Source organism: Gigantopelta aegis, chromosome 11 (genome assembly GCF_016097555.1).
Source record: "Gigantopelta aegis isolate Gae_Host chromosome 11, Gae_host_genome, whole genome shotgun sequence".
Lineage (NCBI taxonomy): Eukaryota > Metazoa > Mollusca > Gastropoda > Neomphalida > Peltospiridae > Gigantopelta > Gigantopelta aegis.
The window spans coordinates 3779370-3802433 of NC_054709.1; the positions used below are offsets into that span (position 1 = coordinate 3779370).

Consider the following 23064-nt stretch of genomic DNA (forward strand, 5'->3'; position numbering starts at 1 on the left):
AGCCCTCAAAAGTACCCGGTTTCCGGCGGCAAATCGCCGCCTGAAACAGCTTTTGCCGCTGCCTACTTTTCGTTGATGGTAAAAAAAAAGTGCTTTCTCTTCTTTAATTTCTTCGATTTTTCAAATGTTTCTAGGGGAGGGCCCCCAGACCCCCCGCTTTGCCCCCTGCTATCATCACTGTTGTAGCCTGCTACTTCTTAAACTATTGAGGGCGCTGCATGTGGATAATAACACTTGTTATTAAACGAGTGCTTCGTATGGTTTTTATGAACCATGTGGATAATAACACTTGTTATTAAACACGTGCTTCGTTTGGTTTTTATGAACCATGTGGATAATAACACTTGTTATTAAACGTGTGCTTTGTATGGTTTTTATGAACCATGTGGATAATAACACTTGTTATTAAACGAGTGCTTCGTATGGTTTTTATGAACCATGTGGATAATAACACTTGTTATTAAACACGTGCTTCGTTTGGTTTTTATGAACCATGTGGATAATAACACTTGTTATTAAACGTGTGCTTCATATGGTTTTTATGAACCATGTGGATAATAACACTTGTTATTAAACGAGTGCTTCGTATGGTTTTTATGAACCATGTGGATAATAACACTTGTTATTAAACACGTGCTTCGTTTGGTTTTTATGAACCATGTGGATAATAACACTTGTTATTAAACGTGTGCTTCGTATGGTTTTTATGAACCATGTGGATAATAACACTTGTTAATAAACGTGTGCTTCGTATGGTTTTTATGAACCATGTGGATAATAACACTTGTTATTAAACGCGTGCTTCGTATGGGTTTTATGAACCATGTGGATAATAACACTTGTTATTAAACGCGTGCTTCGTATGGGTTTTATGAACCATGTGGATAATAACACTTGTTATTAAACGCGTGCTTTGTATGGTTTTTATGAACCATGTGGATAATAACACTTGTTATTAAACGCGTGCTTCGAATGGGTTTTATGAACCATGTGGATAATAACACTTGTTATTAAACACGTGCTTCGTTTGGTTTTTATGAACCATGTGGATAATAACACTTGTTATTAAACGTGTGCTTCGTATGGTTTTTATGAACCATGTGGATAATAACACTTGTTAATAAACGTGTGCTTCGTATGGTTTTTATGAACCATGTGGATAATAACACTTGTTATTAAACGCATGCTTCGTATGGGTTTTATGAACCATGTGGATAATAACACTTGTTATTAAACGCGTGCTTTGTATGGTTTTTATGAACCATGTGGATAATAACACTTGTTATTAAACGCGTGCTTCGAATGGGTTTTATGAACCATGTGGATAATAACACTTGTTATTAAACACGTGCTTCGTTTGGTTTTTATGAACCATGTGGATAATAACACTTGTTATTAAACGTGTGCTTCGTATGGTTTTTATGAACCATGTGGATAATAACACTTGTTAATAAACGTGTGCTTCGTATGGTTTTTATGAACCATGTAGATAATAACACTTGTTATTAAACGCGTGCTTCGTATGGGTTTTATGAACCATGTGGATAATAACACTTGTTATTAAACGCGTGCTTCGTATGGTTTTTATGAACCATGTGGATAATAACACTTGTTATTAAACGCGTGCTTCGAATGGGTTTTATGAACCATGTGGATAATAACACTTGTTATTAAACACGTGCTTCGTTTGGTTTTTATGAACCATGTGGATAATAACACTTGTTATTAAACACGTGCTTCGTATGGTTTTTATGAACCATGTGGATAATAACACTTGTTAATAAACGTGTGCTTCGTATGGTTTTTATGAACCATGTGGATAATAACACTTGTTATTAAAGGCGTGCTTCGAATGGGTTTTATGAACCATGTGGATAATAACACTTGTTAATAAACGCGTGCTTCGTATGGTTTTTATGAACCATGTGGATAATAACAATTGTTATTAAACGCGTGCTTCGTATGGGTTTTATGAACCATGTGGATAATAACACTTGTTATTAAACGCGTGCTTCGTATGGGTTTTATGAACCATGTGGATAATAACACTTGTTATTAAACGCGTGCTTCGTATGGGTTTTATGAACCATGTGGATAATAACACTTGTTAATAAACGCGTGCTTCGTATGGTTTTTATGAACCATGTGGATAATAACACTAGTTATTAAATGCGTGCTTCGAATGGGTTTTATGAACCATGTGGATAATAACACTTGTTAATAAACGCGTGCTTCGTATGGTTTTTATGAATCATGTGGATAATAACACTTGTTAATAAACGTGTGCTTCGTATGGGTTTTATGAATCATGTGGATAATAACACTTGTTATTAAATGCGTGTTTCGTATGGGTTTTATGAATCATGTGGATAATAACATCTTGTTATTAAACGCGTGCGTCGTATGGGTTTTATGAACCATGTGGATAATAACACTTGTTATTAAACGCGTGCTTCGTATGGGTTTTATGAACCATTTGGATAATAAAAGAATCTTACCATGCTGTTTCGGACGGCTCTGTCAAAGTTTTGACAAAATTCTTCTATGGCACTTAGGGACTTTGATGATGTCTTTGTGTGTTTGTCCTGTTCCTGGCGTACTCTAATTTTCTCTGTATTTAAAAAAAGAAAGAAAACAAACATTCTGAGAGTACTGCTAAAGCGATACATGTCCCCTAGCAAGCCCAACAAATGTTCACGTCTCCTAAGTTCAAGGGCCACAACTGTGTCAGAAATGGGCAAATTCCCATGGAAGTGAAAAGTGATCGGCAACACTGGGCTAACTCTGGCACTCACTAAATGCACCACTTGCTAATTTTGAAAACAACTGGCAAATTTTATTTTAATTTGGCAAAATCATTTTATGCAATAATTGATATTTTGTTGCAAAATAACTCACTGTTGCAACTTTTTGAAGTTTAATAAATAATTTGTCAATTTTCTGCTGTATGATGAAAGTTATACACAAAACTTCCACTCAATATCTTGAGCCATTGTAGAAAAAGTCCATAAAACTCTATTTGTCACAGATGGACAGACAGATGGAGAAAAAATAGTTGGACTGGTAAGGGACTAAAATTAATTAATGAGAAATTTTGTTTTAGGATTTTGCAAGAATCATAAACATAATTTGATAGATATTTTAAGATTCCATAATCAGACAGCTTTGGGCATATCAAACCCCTAAAATGATGACTAAACTTACCAATCAGACAGCTGTGGGCATATCGAACCCCTAAAATGAAGACTAAACTTACCAATCAAACAACCGTAGGCGTATCGAACCCCTAAAATGATGACTAAACTTACCAATCAGACAGCTTTGGGCATATCGAACCCCTAAAATGATGACTAAACTTACCAATCAGACAACTGTGGGCATATCGAACCCCTAAAATGATGACTAAACTTACCAATCAGACAACTTTGGGCGTATCGAACCCCTAAAATAATGACTAAACTTACCAATCAAACAGCTGTGGGCGTATCGAAGTGCATCCATGATGACACTCTCGACAGCGTAGTTACCCTGGTAGGTCCCCGACGGCGGATTTCGTTGCAGGAAGTTCTGTAGCAGCTTGTCAAACTCGGCCGGCAAGTTACTGATCAGCTGGTACGGGAAAGAGGGAGAACTGAAGTTCATGTCAGCTATGATGAGATCCCGCAGGAGAGGGAACAATGGGTGGGACCGAAAGGCGTTCGATCTATCGGTGATCAGATGCTGAATAAATGTCTGCTGAGATGCCAGAATAGGGGGCCTGTTGGGCGAGCTGTTTTTACAGTTCTGACAGTTCGGTTGCGAGCAGGGGACCATTGGGTTGCCCCCGCTCTGACCACATAATGACGTGCCCTGTTGTGGAGTGGCCCCTAGCGCAGGACCATGGGACACTGCCGCCATCATTGGCGGCTGCTGCTGTTGCTGATGCAAAGAGTTGACTGGTGGCTGTTTTAAGTGGGACATGTCCTGAACATTGTGTGGTGTCTGTTGGTTGCTGGCGGTCCATGAGGGTCCAGCAGTAGCCGCAGTAGCAGCAGGTGACATCATTCCTGGTGTCTGTGGCTGCGGCTGTTGATGCTGCTGCTGCTGCATTTGGTACATGTTACCAACAGGAGTTTTGTTCCCAGCACTAAAGTTTCCATGTTCATATCCGTGGACACCGAGGTTCGTGTAACCCGTCTGCACATTGGACGACTGTCCACTCAAGCGCGAAGGCGTGCTACGCGAACTCAACGACTGCCCTGAATACTCCGGAGGAACTGCCGACTGTCCTTGACATTCATTTGGTGGAGCACAGTAACCTTGACCTGATTGCACTTGACCCTGCTGAGGACCGTATGCCTGGGCTATCTGTTTGGCTTTCAACAGGCTGCTTCCATTTTGATTCATGGCCGCGATAGAATAACTGTTGAAAGAACTGGACGACTGTAGGACTGGGGAAGATCGGTACAAGCTTTGCTGTGGCTGTTGTTGTTGTTGTTGTTGTTGCTGTTGCTGTTGCTGTTGCTGTTGCTGTTGCTGTTGCTGCATGGCCTGCATGTTTTGTTGTTGCATTTGCGTCATTGTTGATGCTTTCATTGAGTCAGTGACATTCATCTCCCTAAAATGGAATAAATATTTCATAACTTAGTTAACATATATTTTTAAACAGAAGTTTCTTTTGTTTAATGGCACCACTAGAGCACATCAAATTAGAGGAAACCCACAGCATTTTTCCATTAGAAGCAAGGGATCAGATTTTTTTTTTTAAAGTTAACCTTTTGACATAATTAATTAAAGGAGACCGGACACCAAACCATATATACGGCATAATGAATTGTTTGCCGTCATAAACCACAACAAGCAACTACCGCGCTCCCCTTTTTGACTAAGTTAAGCGTGCCAGTCTTGGTTGGGTTTTTTCGTTGATTTCCGATGTTTGCCGGAAACTGTCGACAATTGATGAGCCAGACCCGTGATGTCATCGATGAGAGGAAACCTGAAGAAACTACCAAGCAGCATGGACGAACGTAGCGATTCGAGTGACGAAGAATTGTGTCCAGCTTGTGCTAATGGCATCAAACCATATCAGTTTGAACCACTTATCAGAGACTTTGTCCCTAATCCTGGAAATGTTGTCTTAGATGAAAATTCGGATGAATCAACTGCCGACGAAGACGAGGTAGCCACATGGTCATAGACTAGCATACAAGCATTTTTTTAAACATAATTTTTTATGGCATTTTTAATGTAAACTGAAGCAAATGGACCTAATTAGAAGAAAAGCACACAAAATTTAATAATATTTCATCATAAATCTTGTTCAGCATAGACCACACACTCTAAGATGAAAATGTATGTTTTAAGTTTTCACTACTATGCATAAATAAAGATGATATAAAGATAAAAATCTAGTTTGTATCCCTCACTAGAGACTGTATTCCCCCCGCCCCCTCCCCCCACTTCAAATATCGTTCCTACAGGCCTATACAAATGTAGATACTATGTAGAGGGTGAGGTTAGGAACCAGTTCCTTTTATCTTTAGGATTTTGTAATCATGATTTCAAACCAACTGTTTCAGGTAATTTGCTCCACATACTGACATAAAACACATTTGTTATATATTGAAATAAAATAAAAATAATTACAATATATCCAGTGTTATTTTCTTTAATCATTCATGGAGGAAGAAGGAAGTCCTGATGAAAATATATTACAGGTAAAATATATTACAGTTAAAACAAAATAATATATGATGCTTATTCCATGTGGTAACTATTGCTAATTTTGGTTTAAATTGCTAGATGCCAAAAGTGATTAATTATATTATTTTATGCTAACAGTCGAAAATTAGACAACCAATTGTTTCAACCTCTGCCAAAGGTACCAGGTTTTCTGCCAGAAAATAATTTGAGGGAATGTAATAAAACAGGGCCGTAGGAACTGGGGGGGGGGGGGGGGGGGAGGGGGGGGGAGAGAGGTGCCCTCCACTTGTGAGCTTTTCTTTATCACATTAATTTTACCATTGTAACCAAAATCTGATGTAGAGTTTATACCCAGTCCGTCAGTGCCCCGCCCCCCCCACCCCAAGTCGTTCCTGCGGGCCTGTAAAAACTAAATTGGAGTATATTGGGTGGTTATAGGTTTGAAATGTTTTTTTCATTGAACATTTTATATCATGCACTTTTATAAATTTTAAACAGCAATTATGTTACTATAATCTATCGAAAAAATAAAACATTATATATATATATATATATACACATTAATGTCTGAGATTTTTTAGTACATACATGTAAGTTTACCCTCCGCACCCTCTGGCAGAAACCCAGGGTAGGTATTAAAATAATTATTTGGTGTAGAGTATTTTTAATATGACAATTTTATTATGCTTTAATAATCGACATTAGCTTTAAAACTAATTAACCATCATTCCTTCTGGCCACAGTACATATGTTGTTCCTGCCAAAGTGTTAGCATTTTAATTTTAATGACACTATACTGAACTGACTATAAACATTGTTAACTAACGTAATAATTCACGTTTTGAAGGTGTTTTGTTATAAGGTTAACAAACCAACTAGATCAAGAGACGTTAGTATGGGGTCATTATGGGCTGTCGGTGAAAATAAATTTGGTAATTATAGGTAAATAAATGTGAAGTTTAAATATTCGTATGTGAACAAATTGCATTACCTTTATTTAATGTATATCTTAAGTACATACTTGTTTTAATTTTCACTTTGTAAAAGTACCATAATCTGCTGTATTTAGTTGGTGTAAAGCCCATTCGATGACAATAATGCGTCCATGTTTTAAAACAACTTTCGTTTTTTTTTTAAATCGAAACCATGATGTTGGCCATTTCTTGGGATGCACTGCTGTTACTGTTGCAGTTAAACACTGCGCAGTTAACCATCATATAATTACATCGACAGTATATAATAACACTAATTATCTTGTAAATTAAATTTCCGATAAACCTGGAGACCAAAAAAAAAAAAAGACGACGACTAAAAGGCACAACCAAAGAATCAACACGTGTACCAGTATTGCTTGGTAACTCTCACCGATGACGTTTTGCCACGCTTTCATTCAGATCTATGCATAATCCCGCCCACTTCTGTTTTTACCCCAAACCTAAGACGCGCATCTGACCGGTGCCTCGCAGCAAGCCGGGCGTTAGAGTAATGCGGTCTTTGACGCTAACTTAATCCATTACACACTACATGTCTTTTGGTGTCCGGTCTCCTTTAATTACTCTTTATCATTACTGTATGATTTTCTTAACCCTAAACTTAAAGCCATTTTCGTTCTGGGGGAGGCTCCCCATACCCTGTGCTGACTGTGCTTACATTCAATTCCATAGCGCAAAAATGTTTTCCACATCCAAAAATTTCTTTCTGGCAGAAACACTGGTAAACAAGGTCAGATCTGGCACTTGCCAAATTCGCCATTTGAGAATATCAAAAACGACTGGCAAATTTTATTTTCATTTGGCTAAAGAATTTCCAGTATTAATTGATATTTTGTTACCAAATAACTGGGTATCTATAAAATTTGGAAGTTTAATAAATAATTTGGCAAAATATTCTTCTGATCGAGAGCTAGTCCTGCTAATATATATATATATATATATATATATATATATATATTTGTTCCTAGGTACGAACATATTGTGATGCAAACTTCAGTTTGGCTAAAATACAGACATTAGGGCAGTCATTTGGCATTACATATATACAGACACTGATTTTCATATGTAATTTTAGTGGTCATCAAAACTATGTTGCATGGAAACTGTAAAACAAACATGGTCCCTTTAAACTCTATATATATATATATATATATACACAAACACCCATACCCATATATGTACATGTATACAAGTATGAGCATTCACCAATACACTATATATATATACACAAACACCCATACCCATATATGTACATGTATACAAGTATGAGCATTCACCAATACGCTATATATATATAATATACACAAACACCCATACCCATATATGTACATGTATACAAGTATGAGCATTCACCAATACGCTATATATATATATCTATATATATACAAACACCCATACCCATATATGTACATGTATACAAGTATGAGCATTCACCAATACGCTATATATATATACACAAACACCCATACCCATATATGTACATGTATACAAGTATGAGCATTCACCAATACGCTATATATATATATATATATATACACAAACACCCATACCCATATATGTACATGTATACAAGTATGAGCATTCACCAATACGCTATATATATACACAAACACCCATACCCATATATGTACATGTATACAAGTATGAGCATTCACCAATACGCTATATATATATACACAAACACCCATACCCATATATGTACATGTATACAAGTATGAGCATTCACCTGTACGCTATATATATATACACAAACACCCATACCCATATATGTACATGTATACACGTATGAGCATTCACCAATACGCTATATATATATACACAAACACCCATACCCATATATGTACATGTATACAAGTATGAGCATTCACCTGTACGCTATATATATATATAATATACACAAACACCCATACCCATATATGTACATGTATACAAGTATGAGCATTCACCAATACACTATATATATACACAAACACCCATACCCATATATGTACATGTATACAAGTATGAGCATTCACCTGTACGCTATATATATATATAATATACACAAACACCCATACCCATATATGTACATGTATACAAGTATGAGCATTCATCAATACGCTATATATATATACACAAACACCCATACCCATATATGTACATGTATACAAGTATGAGCATTCACCAATACGCTATATATATATATATACAAACACCCATACCCATATATGTACATGTATACAAGTATGAGCATTCACCAATATGCTATATATATATATAATATACACAAACACCCATACCCATATATGTACATGTATACAAGTATGAGCATTCACCAATACGCTATATATATATATACACAAACACCCATACCCATATATGTACATGTATACAAGCAGTGTTCTCGCTGCTCCATTTAAGCGGAGTGGCCCGCCCCGCTATTCCATTTTGCCGCCCTCCTTTCACGTTCCCCGCCCTCCTTTATTTTTGAGCTCCCTCCTTTATTTTAAGCGCCCCTCTTTATGTCCCAGCACCTATCTCCGCTATTACCAAATGCACTTTTTTCCCCACAAAAAACAATGATCAGTCTGCACACTGGACATTAAAGGAAACAAGCCGTGTTGTGTACGAAAAAGCAATTGACGAAACATTTACGACAGTTACCGTAACGTAATTTAACATATTTTTAACAGCCTCTATTTTGTCCAATATCTGTATCCATTTGTATGTTTGATAGACACAATAAAAGTTATATTTTATGTAAGCAATGAAACCATTTAATTTTTTTACGGATTCGGCAATCTCCGATTGAAAAACCCCCTCTTATATGGCGCCAAAATTGTCACGGATCAGAACTTTTTTTTTTTTTTTTGCTTTTCGTTTATTGGTGGGTTTTTTTTTTAAGGGTGTGGTGCCGAACGGCCGCCCTCCTTTATTTTTCACCCAGCGAGAACAATGACAAGTATGAGCATTCACCAATACGCTATATATATATATACAAACACACATACCCATATATGTACATGTGTACATGTATACAAGTATGAGCATTCACCAATACGCTATATATATATATATATATACACAAACACCCATACCCATATATGTACATGTATACAAGTATGAGCATTCACCAATACACTATATATATACACAAACACCCATACCCATATATGTACATGTATACAAGTATGAGCATTCACCAATACGCTATATATATATATACAAACACATATACCCATATATGTACATGTATACAAGTATGAGCATTCACCAATACGCTATATATATATATATCTATATATACACAAACACCCATACCCATATATGTACATGTATACAAGTATGAGCATTCACCAATACGCTATATATATATATATACACAAACACCCATACCCATATATGTACATGTATACAAGTATGAGCATTCACCAATACGCTATATATATATATATATACAAACACCCATACCCATATATGTACATGTATACAAGTATGAGCATTCACCAATACACTATATATATACACAAACACCCATACCCATATATGTACATGTATACAAGTATGAGCATTCACCAATACGCTATATATATATATATACAAACACCCATACCCATATATGTACATGTATACAAGTATGAGCATTCACCAATACGCTATATATATATATATATATATATACAAACACCCATACCCATATATGTACATGTATACAAGTATGAGCATTCACCAATATCCTATATATACACAAACACCCATACCCATATATGTACATACTTATGAAATGAACATTCACCGGTATCCTGAAATTAACATGTCCCTAATTTAAAGCGAGTGACGGTGGGCAAACTAAAACGTGACATGAAATTAATGTGAGTGGCCACCATATGAAATATTACTTTCTTAATAACATCCATGTGTATCTGAGTTACAGGTGTCTTTAATGTGATCGACTCACTAACATTTCAGTGTACACATCAGTTAACATGTTTAGTCCATAGTGTTTTTCGTGCAAAGCACATTTTTGCTGCAATAATTCACCTAATGGCTTGACTTGACTTGAAAGTTTTTACATGCTCATATACCACGAAGGTTTCGAGCATGTCTATCCCGAATCCCGTCTCTGGATACCAGTGGCCTGACTCGGGGCAGAAAACTTTAATGGGCAATTTTGAATTTTACTCTTAAAATAAAAAATGGGACCTATTTAAATTTTGATGCGCATTCCAAATAGAAATAATAATAATAATACAGATCTCTAGAATTTTATTTTTAATATTTTGGTCTCAAAAAAGATCGGGCAGTCTAAAAATTAAAATAAACTATGGTATTTATCCTTACAATTAATTGCTCCTTAGACTAAAAAAAGAGGGGGATGTTGGCCAGGAAAGGGGGTAAGTTAATCTACACCCAGGGGAAAGTTAATCTACACCCAGGAAGTTTTGTTACCTAATGGGTAGAGTTCGACAAATCCGTTAGCCCGACGCCCAGGGCTAGTGCTTATTAACACAGAGCTAGTGATAAATGCAAAACCAGTAGCCTGGTGGGCTAATGGCTTAAAAAAACCCTCCAAAAAACCCATAACAACAATAACAAAAGAACACCGCTAGCTCACAATGTTTTTCCTACACTGACGTATGTTTGATAAATGTTATTTTGACATTGGTCATCACATAATATCAACAAATCAGTAAGTATATACTAATATTCAACTTGAACAAAATTTCTACAAAATGCAGTAACAAGAATTTACTACATCATCAATTACAACAATACACACCATACAGACTGTTTTCTTTTCACTTTCAAGTTTCATTTTCACTAAATAATACTAATATTAATAATACTAAAAAAAAAAAGAATTTTTTTTGTACTCTGTACAACAAAAAAGAGAAGAAAAAAACAGGTTAGCCATGGTTGTTTTTTTAGATACTATAGGGGTTGGGTTCCTTGATATGCTGAGAAAGTTACAGCAAACATGAACAGTAAAAACAAAGAAATGGTCCGACTCGGGATTAACGTGCTAAAACCCATTCACGCGTGATATATCGTGATGGCTTTTGCTGGATTGTTTGACAATTTCTCTTGCCTACGTTGAATTGTGCTCCAGTTGTTAATGTATTAGAATTTTAAGCTTTGTTCATTTTACTAGCGTGTGATACATAGCTTACTGGACTATTGCTGGACAAAACATAGAAATGAATGAGTCACATTATTTATTAATGCCAATAAAACAAACTCGCAGTTTTCGCATTAATATTATGATCGCATTAATTTCAGGATCTACAGTATACACAAACACCCATATGTACATACAATTTACAAAGTAACATGTATGAACAGTCACCAATTCATTTCTAAAATGAGCAATGCCGCCACTGCCAAGAGCAATTCAAATTCATTTCCAAAATCCCCGTTAATTAATTACTAACCTGTAAACATTCATGTGCTGCTGTTGCTGCATTGATGTATTGTAAACCGATGGATGACCGAAATTCATCTGCGAATACTCTCCCGAATCCATGCTCAGCATATTTTGATTTGAGTCCATGTAATAAGCTTGTCCCTTCGCAACATATGACTCCTTTTTCCCAGTGAAATCGAACGGCTGTACATTCACCGAGGGACTGCTGCCACTGCCACCGACAGTTCCACCGATGGCGCGGTTCTGATTAATGCTGCCACTGCCACTGACGGTGCCACCAATGGTGCCACCGCCGGTGCGATTCGGATTGATGCTGCAGCTGCTGCGGCCGAGATAGTCATACGGACTGTTTCCGGGGACAGTGTATGGAGCCACCTCGGACTTCATGCTCGGCGTCAGACGGGGCATCATCTTTGACTTCTGCGAGTGTTCGCGGAACTCCTGGTCAATGTCGAAGCTACACTCGGAACTGGAGCTGTTGAAGCCCGAGTTGAAGTCGGTCGAAACTTCACTGAGGCATTCCGGCTCGGAGTTGGGCATGTCAGCAAAGTGGACCGATTTCTGAATGTTCGACATGGGCGCCAGCTCGACATTGCCAACGGTTACTGGACCCCGGGCGATGCCGACCGAGTTCGAATCGTGAATGGACGGAATCATCGATGCCACATCCTCCGCTTTGATCCCCGATTTTTCATAGTCACTGTAAGTTCGTTTGGAATAGTAGCCCTGATCCAAGGGTGAATCGAGTGGCTGAGCATAGGGGGAGTTCATCGGCATGCCCATGCGATCAGTGACGCAATGCTGGGCAAGTTTCGCATTCATCATCCTCTGATGAGGCATATTCTGAACATTCACAACAGGAGGCACCATCTTGCCCATTCTCTGACAGTTTGCCAGGTTGGACATTCTCTGCATATTTCTGCTGTTCATATGCTCCGCCGAAGCCATGGGAATTTGCTGATTCTGTCCATAGTGTAGTGTTCCCTGCTGCTGATTGTGGGCTGCCGTACCAGTGTATGGGACGAAATGTGGCATGTTGTTCATACCGCCTTGTGCTTTGGATGATGCCCCCTGGAGAGCGTAGGACAGTGAGTTCAGTTTCGGAGAGTGGCACTGCTGTTTACCGGCAATCGATGGAATGCCAACTTTACCCTGAGGCTCAGATTTACACTGTGGATTGATGGACAGGGTTGACGACGACTGAATCTGCACCTCCCCCGGACCTGTGGGCAGGACCTGACTCTGTATCGTCGCGGACGCTGGCCGTTTCGGGGTGGGAGGAGTCTGTGGCATCTTGAAGACCTGCATGGAGGCGATCTGTGGTGATGGTGGCAGCAGCAGTAGCGATGACTTCGAGGTCGTCGTCATTGTCGGACTCGTTTCTCCTGAGGTAGAGAGATGAAATCGCTTGGCAACAGGACTTGTTGATCTGCTGGATACGACCGTGCTCGAACCTCCCTGTGCCATCATCCCCCCCGATGCCATGGAAACGGGCCTCGCCCAGCTTGGCAACGAATCGGTGGCGTCGTTTTTGTTGTTGTTGTTGTTGCACTTGGCCAATGATGTTGATTTTACGGCAATCGTTGATGACTGCGACGACAGACTGCTGTTGAGGGCGGGAGGAGGAGGAGGTGGTGCTGTCATATAGGCGTCGGTCAAATTGTCTTGCTCCATGAGAAACTCGACGAAGTCCAGCTCCATGCCCTCTTTCATGCCAATGTCCTCGCAGATCTCATCCAGGAGTTCGTTCGGAAGTCTCTCGTCATCAACAGCCTGTGGGATCGGAGACGATGGCGTGGTTGGCGAACCGAGACCGTCCGGTTCCAGTGTGGTTGCACTTGATGCTGATGGACTTGGAGGAGCTTCACGATATTCCATAAGCTAGGGAAAGAGAAAAAGAGAGAGTGAGTGAGTGAGTGAGTGAGTGAGTGAGTGAGTGAGTGAGTGAGAGAGAGAGAGAGAGAGAGAGAGAGAGAGAGAGAGAGAGAGAGAGAGAGAGAGAGAGAGAGAGAGAGAGAGAAAACATTTATTGAGAGAGAGAGAGAGAGAGAGAGAGAGAGAGAGAGAGAGAGAGAGAGAGAGAGAGAGAGAGAGAGAGAGAGAGAGAGAGAGAGAGAGAGAGAGAGAGAGAAAACATTTATTGAGAATAAGCTAGAATAAAAAAAAAAACAAAAAGCCACATTTAAATAGAACTTATTAATTTTTTTGAGAATAAGCTGGACTGAAAAAACCCCAAAACAAAACAAAAACAAAAAACACTACTAAAAAAACAACAATTTTTTTGAGAATTATTGGCCAACTTGACGGATCAGCTCAGTTTGCAAGCGTGCTCAGACTAGCAACTGGACAGTAGAAGAAGTCATGAGAGCAGAATGGGTTTTTTTAACCCTAAGCAATAAAGAAAAACAGTTTATTCTAAAACATTTTTAAAAAATCTAATGTCCTAGTAGTTAGTTAAAAATGAGAAAGCTCTGAATACGGTCAAAATGGAGGTTTTACCTGACGCAATAAAGAACAAGAATTTCTTTATTTTATAATAAAAACTTCCTAGCAGTTACAAATTAGAAAGCCCTGAAGCAATAAAGTAAAACAATTTCTTTCTAAAATAGAAATTAGAAAGGTCTGAATAAGGTAAACACTCTTTAAAACCTGACACAATAAAGTAAAAGAATTTCTTTCTAAAACAGTAAAGCTGTATCCTAACAGGCCGGGAGAGATTATTTTAGAAATTATTGACTTAAATCACCGTACACTGACCACACGCGTACGGCGCGACTGATAAATGTGTCGCATCGCAAGCCGGTAAAGATACAGCTTTAGAAATTAGAAAGCTCGGAATACGGTAAACACTTTTTTTTTTAACCCGACACAATAAGGAAAAACAATTTCTTTCTAAAACATTTTAAAATAAAACATCATAGCTGTTATAAATTAGGAAGCCCTGAATAAGGTAAAACAAAAACATTTACCTGAAGCAATAAAGAAAAACAAATTCTTTAAAAACATTTTAAAATAAAACATCCTAGCTGTTATAAATTAGGAAGCCCTGAATACGGCAAAACAAAAACATTTACCTCCAGCAATAAAGAAAAACAAAATTCTTTAAAAACATTTCACAATAAAACATCCTAGAATAAGGCAAAAAAAATTTTTTTTAAATTGACGGAATGTTGTTTAAAAAAAAATAAACAATCAATGAATAGTTACCGATAATAACTAAAACCTAAATCAATAAAATAAATTAAAATAAAAACCTAGTGAACGTTCCTTATTTCTGTCTGCTACCGAATTTCTCCATCATGTTATCACTTTAAGATATAACTTTGAAACGACGACGAGCTTGTTCTCCGCATTGACCTATAGGAAGGTGCAGTCATTAACAGTACAGTGGACATATCCAGAATTCTATACAGTCCTTGACAGGTGAAAAACTGCACAGCTCAAAATGCTTAGGCGAGTGAAAACCAAGCATTATTAATTTATGAAGTAAACGGTACATGTAAATGTAGAGACCTAAGTTGCCAAAATGAACCAATAAACGAATAATGTTGTTGTTTTTTCTTCTAATTTTATGTTGTTTGGTTCATTAGTGTAGTCTGACTTCTTTTCCATTTCAGGAATGGAGTTATAATTTATTAAAAAGTTTCAGGAGTAGTGCTATAGAAATATAATTTTGACATACATTGATGAAGACAATTTGATTTTTCAATTACAATATGTACTATTCAAATAACTTGATGCACACAATTATAGATACGTTTTCAGTGTTAAATGGTTTGATGAATGTGCAGCTAAACGTGTAGGAATCAACTATTAAACGGGTCTTTCTATCAGCTACATACGGTAAATAGTGGCAATCAATATACAAAATAATTTTACGAGCTTTGTGTGTTAAGTGTAACATTATTTTTCACTCGCCACATTGAAATTATGTGCAATCACGATCGCACTCGTGCACCTTAAAAGACAAGGTCCGGTATTTCTTACTTACCCATCCGTGAGAACACCATGCGTTATTTTTATCAACACGTGGTTGGTTACACATGTACATATGTTAACCATTTTAACACATACCACTGGGTGCTCCTAGGTGGGCTTTATTCACAAAGTTCTCTTAGGCTCTGCTAGACAACAAAGCATCCTCTTGCAAGTCTTTTTGCATTGCACTGTGAGATCGCAAAGTTGCGAGAGTTTAGAGAATTAGGCCCTAGGTCACCACTGCCATACATCCAATGAAAAGCTACACGATGGAAATCGATTACATTGTGACATATAGTTAACCTGACAATCATGGGTCTGTGACGTGTAAGTTAGTTACAAGTGCAATGGCTGTAAATAACTTTTAGTCAAAAAAGATGTTAAAATTTGCTTACAATCTGTTTTTGTGGATATGTAAGAAATAGAATAATACATGGGTGTCCATTAGATACCATTTATCTCACAACTCGTTGTTTAAAAACATATGAAACTTACTTTTGCTCGTCAGATACAATTTAAAACAACTCGTGAGATAAAGTTTTCTTTTAATAAAGTACATTTATTTGCTCTGAATGTGCACGTAAAGCCCTATGACCTGACCTGACCTAACTAACTTGGCAAAAATCAATATAGGAAGACCACATAAATGTTTCATTATGGTACCAATACTCACACTCATGCCAGAATACCAGCTTCAGAGGCATTCCTATAAATTGTGGTGTGGAACGTAGCCCAGTGGTAAAGCGTCCGCTTAATGCGCGGTCGGTCCAGGATCGATCCCCGTCAGTGGACCCATTGGGCTATTTCTCGTTCTGGCCAGTGCTCCACAACTGGTGTAACAAAGGTCGTGGTATGTACTATCCTGTCTGTGGGATGGTGCATATAAAAGATTCCTCGAAAAGAGTAGCCCATGAAATAGCGATAGCAGGTTTGCTCTCTCAATAGCTGTGTGGTTCTTAGCCATATAACCGTAAATAAAATGTGTTGAGTGCGTCGTTAAATAAAACATTTTCTTCCTTCCCTTCCTATATTTTATATCAGTACATACATAAATGTTTATTTAATTTAGGCCTATTGCCTAAACCATACATATACATACACAGTGAGGCGTCGATAATTCGGACAGTATGGGTTTTTAATTTTAAAATGTATTTGTAACCACATTTTTCTTTCAATTTAAAGGCTGTACTTTTGTGACATTTTCATATCTTGGGAATTGTGTAAACATAAGATATAGTTACGTTTTTACCAATGACAATTGGTCGTAATTTTATTGATTACATTTTATAAAGGCAAGAAACATGTTAACAAAACGGTATACTAGACCAGTGAATCATGTCATTCCAAGATTGAAGGAAAACTATGGATCAAGGAACCAAAAACAAAAATACTCGGAGGTGTTAATGGTCTCTTCACAGTCACTGGCCTTTGTGGTGGATACTGCGGATACTGCTGCTTAACGGCCTTGGTTGAATAAACTGAGCAAGTTACAAATAACTTTACATATTGTTTTGGACAATGACCGTCCGATTCCAGAAGCTCTCTGTCTCCGTCTCCGTCACTCACTCACTCACTCACAAAGGCGAGGAAAAAATCACACACCTCAAAACTGTTAGGCGAGTGAAAACCAAGCATTATTTAAGAATTGAACATTATATTTTTTACGTTCATGCGACGATAAACACCAAAACCATTTTACACACTGTATGAATGGCGTTAATATTGCCAATATACAAAACTATATTAAAAAATCCAATCGAACTCTATTCCACAATGATTTACAACTGTATCAATACACAAATAAGGGAATTCCTTTAGAAAGTCACATTCATTTTTTTACATAAGGTTTTATAAATTTTAATTTTATGAATCAAATGTGGATAAAACGTTATAAAATTTAAAATAACAGAACATCAACTGATAAAGCAAATTTTTTTTGATGATTCATGAACTAATTAACATGAGGGAGAGCGTCAAATTATTTAGAAGATTTATTTACTACCTATATTAAAATTGCAGTTGTCAAAAGTTAAATTAGTGAAAATGAATGTGAAGACTGACTTGAAAGGGATAAAGTGGTTTCAGTGTTACTGTGTGTGTGGATTTCAGAGGAAATTTGTGATTGTGTGATATTATTCTTGGAAAGGACAGGTCGTGTAATTGTGCACGAAGGCGTATGTGTTTTCACGTGTGTAAGTTGTCGGTTTAGTGTTTTTGTCAAATGTGACAGAGCTGCGCTCATGTCTCTCTTTTGATTTGTTAAGCATTCTCTGCTGTAATGTCTAATAGAAGTTTCGTTTCTGTGGCCTGTCATATACATTATGTATCTCAGTTCAAAACTGGAGTCGTTTAAAGCCTGAATTGTCACCGTCAGTCAGAGCAGACGAACTTGGGATAAAAATAGTAATGATGGAATCCTCGGGGATTCCATTGTTAACCGAAAAAGTGCAGTTTTCACGTTCATGAAAGAATGAACATTGGTTTTTTAGATCACGTAATAGCATTTTAACCAATCAAGACGCCTATTACAAAACAGTTATTATAAAATGGAATTATTAATTTATGAAGTAATTGGTACATGGAAATGCATAGACATATGTTGTAAAAATGAACCGATAAACCAATAACATTTTCTTTTAATTTTATGTTGTTTGGTTCATTAGTGTAGTCTGACTTCTTGTAGTAGTACTACAGAAATATAATTATGACATGTACACACTGATGCAGGCAATTTGATTCTTTAATTACAATATGTACTATTCAGATAATTTGATGCACACAATTATATATATATATATATACCTTTTTCAGTGTCAGATGGTTTGATGAACGTGCAGCTAAACATATATAGGAATCAACTTGTCTTGAATTTCATTATTATGTACAACGAATATGATTAGGATAGTTGGGATGAGAAAACCCCACTGGTACACGGACTGAGGAGGTGGTTCATGAACTACGACCAAAGCATATCAGGTGTGCACTACCGAATCATATTATTACAACATTTTCTTTAAATAACCCGTGAAGTGTAGGCCTACAGTTACTTCAACTGATAGTGTTGGTTGGGGCACTGACATTCATGTGGCATTTTTAATTCAACAATTATGCAACCAGTCTCCCTCCCTCAACATTGTGTAACACGCCATTTGACCTACCGCTACAAGTTACAAACGGCTCTGATAGCGTTACGTCATTGATCTAGAACGGCCCCGATGTTTTTAATAAAAGAATATACAAACTGACAAAATCTGTCATTACAAAGGATTTTATTCCATATGTGGGATGCCATAATAAAGATTATAATCCCCCACCCACATAATTTTAGACCGATTCATCATCAATACGTAATAAGTTGTCAAGTAGGCCAGTGTGTGCGTGCAGAATTCCAAGAGTAAAAATAATCTGACCCCGATAGCTCTGATTGGTCATTATGCCACAGAGTACTGCGCATCAAATCATGTTCCAGTCACATGATCTGTGACTTTCTAACAAACGAAACAAAAATTAAAGTCGGCAATGATCACTGATTACTGTTACTATAGTGTGTACATATATACATATCTAAATAACATAATATGCATTCATTAACCTCTGGTTAAAATAAAAATATTTAAATGAAGTTTTATTTGATTATTTTTCTAAAGAGAAACAAGAAAAATAATAGATGTAAAAAATATCTAGGCCTATTCCTACATACGTATTATCATTTCGTTTCCTTCTTTTTATTATTCCGTCTAAATTTCTTTTTTTTCTTTTTCTTTTTTTGTAAAGAAAGTATAAAATTACACAATTGTAATTTTCGGGACCATGGTGGTGGTGGTGGTGGTGGTGGTGGGCGTGTCAAATCAATGTTTCATTGAGTTTGGTGTCAAAATAAAGGGAATTTGAAACTAAATAACACGTGACCTACTTTCCAAACTTTTTTTATTTTCAAAGATAAATATTGTTTGGTACCAAAATAAAGGGTATTAGAAAAAATAACAACTTTTATATCCACGTCTTGTACGAGTTCGTTATTATTTTTTTTAATGATCTTAAAAATTGCGTTTTGGATCGTTCAAAGCGAACAACTTTGGCAGCCATGATTGTTTCTAGGTCTGATGTTGGGCAAGTCCAATTTCCAAATAGAGGTGTGATGCTTGTTACTCTCTTGGTTATTGCATTGATATTATGCTGTTATAGTTTAGTTATTTGTTATCAAAATAAACCATTAGTGATGTATATCTAATTTAAATTGTTTTGTTTGTAAGGGAACATCTCTCTGCTTGTAGGAATATTCAAACAAGTTAACAAACTGTGTAGGTACACTTGGTTCTGTTTCGACAGAAGTTACAAGGATTTCCGATTGCCCAATCTACGTCATTTTATAGACTTTAATTTCTATAGTCATGTTAATGGTTTAAATAAATAATTAAACAAATCAACACAATACCTAAACTATATCAATGTTCAGATGCATAGTGATATATAGATGTACTTTGCTGACATAGTGGCCGCAATAATTAACTTATTGTGACATTTCATCTTTCCACTATAGTAAGGTACATGTTGACTGTTAACACGGCTCCAGTGTTAGTAACATAGCCCATGTTCTGCTTATGGAAACCCTATTGATTGAGACGTACATTGGCCACACGATGATTTCTGATGGTGTTTCGGCCTGAGAGAATTTACCGTAATCAACCGAAACGTCATTTATACCTTTCAAAATATAGACTCGTCCTGCCATTCCCACAATTCCACCAGACATCAGGAGAAGAAAGTGATTTTCACTAATTTTTGACAATAGGTTTATAGTGGGAACGATAGTGGAGATCATGGCGGGATTATGAGTGACGGATTGTTTGATTTGGCTAACTGATGCCATGCGTCCAGATCATTTAGGACGCTGTGATGATGAAATAATGGAATAAACATGAATCTGGAATGCGTCTTTGAAAATAAACTGGGACGGTTTTATTATCACTTATGGTGATGAGCAGGCGTCCAAGTCTGCTATCCATACGTTCAGGGATGCATGGACGCATCTTAACACGACCCCTGGGTGTGTGTATGTGGTGTGGTGTGGTGTGGTGTGGTGTGGTGTGGTGTGGTGTGGTGTGGTGTGGTGTGGTGTGGTGTGGTGTGGTGTGGTGTGGTGTGGTGTGTGTGTGTGTGTGTGTGTGTGTCTTGGAAGGGTCACGTTTTTTGTTCGGTAAACCCTGATATTAACTGCTGATGGGTCAAACACATACAGGGTTAACTATAAGCCTTTGCTCAAGCTAAATTATCGGTCCCATCTGTGTTAATAGCTATATTTCCCTCGAACTGGTTGCGCAGTTGGTTATTACAACCTTTGGATTAATTATTTAGGTAGAACAAACTATAGAAAGAAAGAAATGTTTTATTTAAGAACACACTCATCTATGAATCGGGGAATTGCAACAACAGCCATTTCAATTTGCATCAATAGAATGAAATGGAGTACGTTGGAGCAAAAATGACCACTCGCGAATCATACCCAAGTGATAATTTTCTTTTCTTTGAGACTATGTAATTGGTCAGTTTTGTGATTTTAGATAGGAAAGTCTACTTAATCAAGGGTTTTACAGAATTATTTACAGTAATGAAGCAGGACAGCTGATAATATCCATTACGATTTTAGGGGTGTCCGCACGGTTATCACACAATACCCTGTGATCTTAAGAAAACAGGCACATATATTTAGTGTGTCTAGACACATTGACTGGGGACCGTCTAAATATACACCTGCCAATCAGGAACCACAGGTACGGGCCACAGAAAGAAAAGACCAATTAACTAAGAAAACACTGATTATTATTTCAGTACGTGGGTTAATTTATGGACAAAACATAATACAGTTATTTCAACACTTTGACAATGGTGGTTTATGTTTTGCTGAAAAATAATATATACGTATTGCTGGCTTATTGGGATGGATATTATTACAGATCATTGCGATGCATCTGCAAAAATCAGGTATGTTTTGTTTCTTTAGTTTTAAGACTAATTATGTAACCACTGGCTCGTCAGAGGGCGTATTAACTGGGATGGTACAAAATGGCTGTGCCTGTTATATAATAGCCGTCACATTTAACCGTTTTATTAATTAACTATATGACTATACTTGTTGATATTAAGCAATAATGTGCATTATATATCGTTGAATATGCATACCAATCCAAACGCCTTGCACGAGCATCCCTTTTAAGTGGCTATCGGTAATAATCTTTCAAGTACAGCTGGTGTTACTGTAACTATTAGATGAACCGTGATACCAATCAAACAATTAGTGCACAAACGGGCCTCAGCATAAAGTGTTACTTTGAACACGACTACATTTCTGGAAAGTGGACAGTGCTGTGTTTTTTATAGTTGAAATATTCAAACTGTTTAGTCATAAAATCATGTAAATACAGATTACGAATTTGCAATTTATTTATTTATTTCAGTGCACTTACATGTATTACACAATTTATATCGATTCTAACTCAACTTTCTAATTGATGTTACGGAAATGTTTGATGTTGACTGAATGGTTCAGTCGAACTACCTGATGGGTCGAACACTTTCACGAGCACCAACGGGGTTCAAGCCAACGGGATTCAACTGTATATATATACTCTTCAAAAAAAGTAGGGGAACTCTAATAATAATTTACAATTGCCAAAATTATAATATATATTAGCTGTGGGGAATGGTTATATGATAACAGTAAATTAATTGGGCAAACATTACAACCGGTAGTTCAGTATTACAGTAGATTTTATGACCACCAAAGATCTTGAAGGACGATTGGGGTCAGAAGTGAAATTTGAAAGTTGACGGTTTTTTATCAGTATATCGCAAATTCAAACAATAAAAATTACTAAAAACAAAACATTAACAACTGTATGATCAACAGAATGAAAAAGATTGACAGAAATAACATTCTACAGTGATTAATCGACCTTCCTGGAAATTGTCAAAATCAAGAATGACACCCCACGCACGTGTACGGGCAAC

General features: G+C 37.0%; 1 protein-coding gene across 1 annotated transcript in view; it reads right to left on the reverse strand.

Moving 5' to 3' along the window:
- LOC121385634 overlaps window positions 1–23064 on the reverse strand; it is a 95754-nt gene that overhangs the window by 23426 nt on the left and 49264 nt on the right. The window contains exons 3-5 of the mRNA XM_041516388.1: window positions 12086–13959; window positions 3465–4597; window positions 2499–2611 (exon numbers count right to left, since the gene is read on the reverse strand). Coding sequence (XP_041372322.1) covers window positions 2499–2611; window positions 3465–4597; window positions 12086–13959 — 3120 coding nt within the window. The remainder of the gene's footprint in view (window positions 1–2498; window positions 2612–3464; window positions 4598–12085; window positions 13960–23064) is intronic.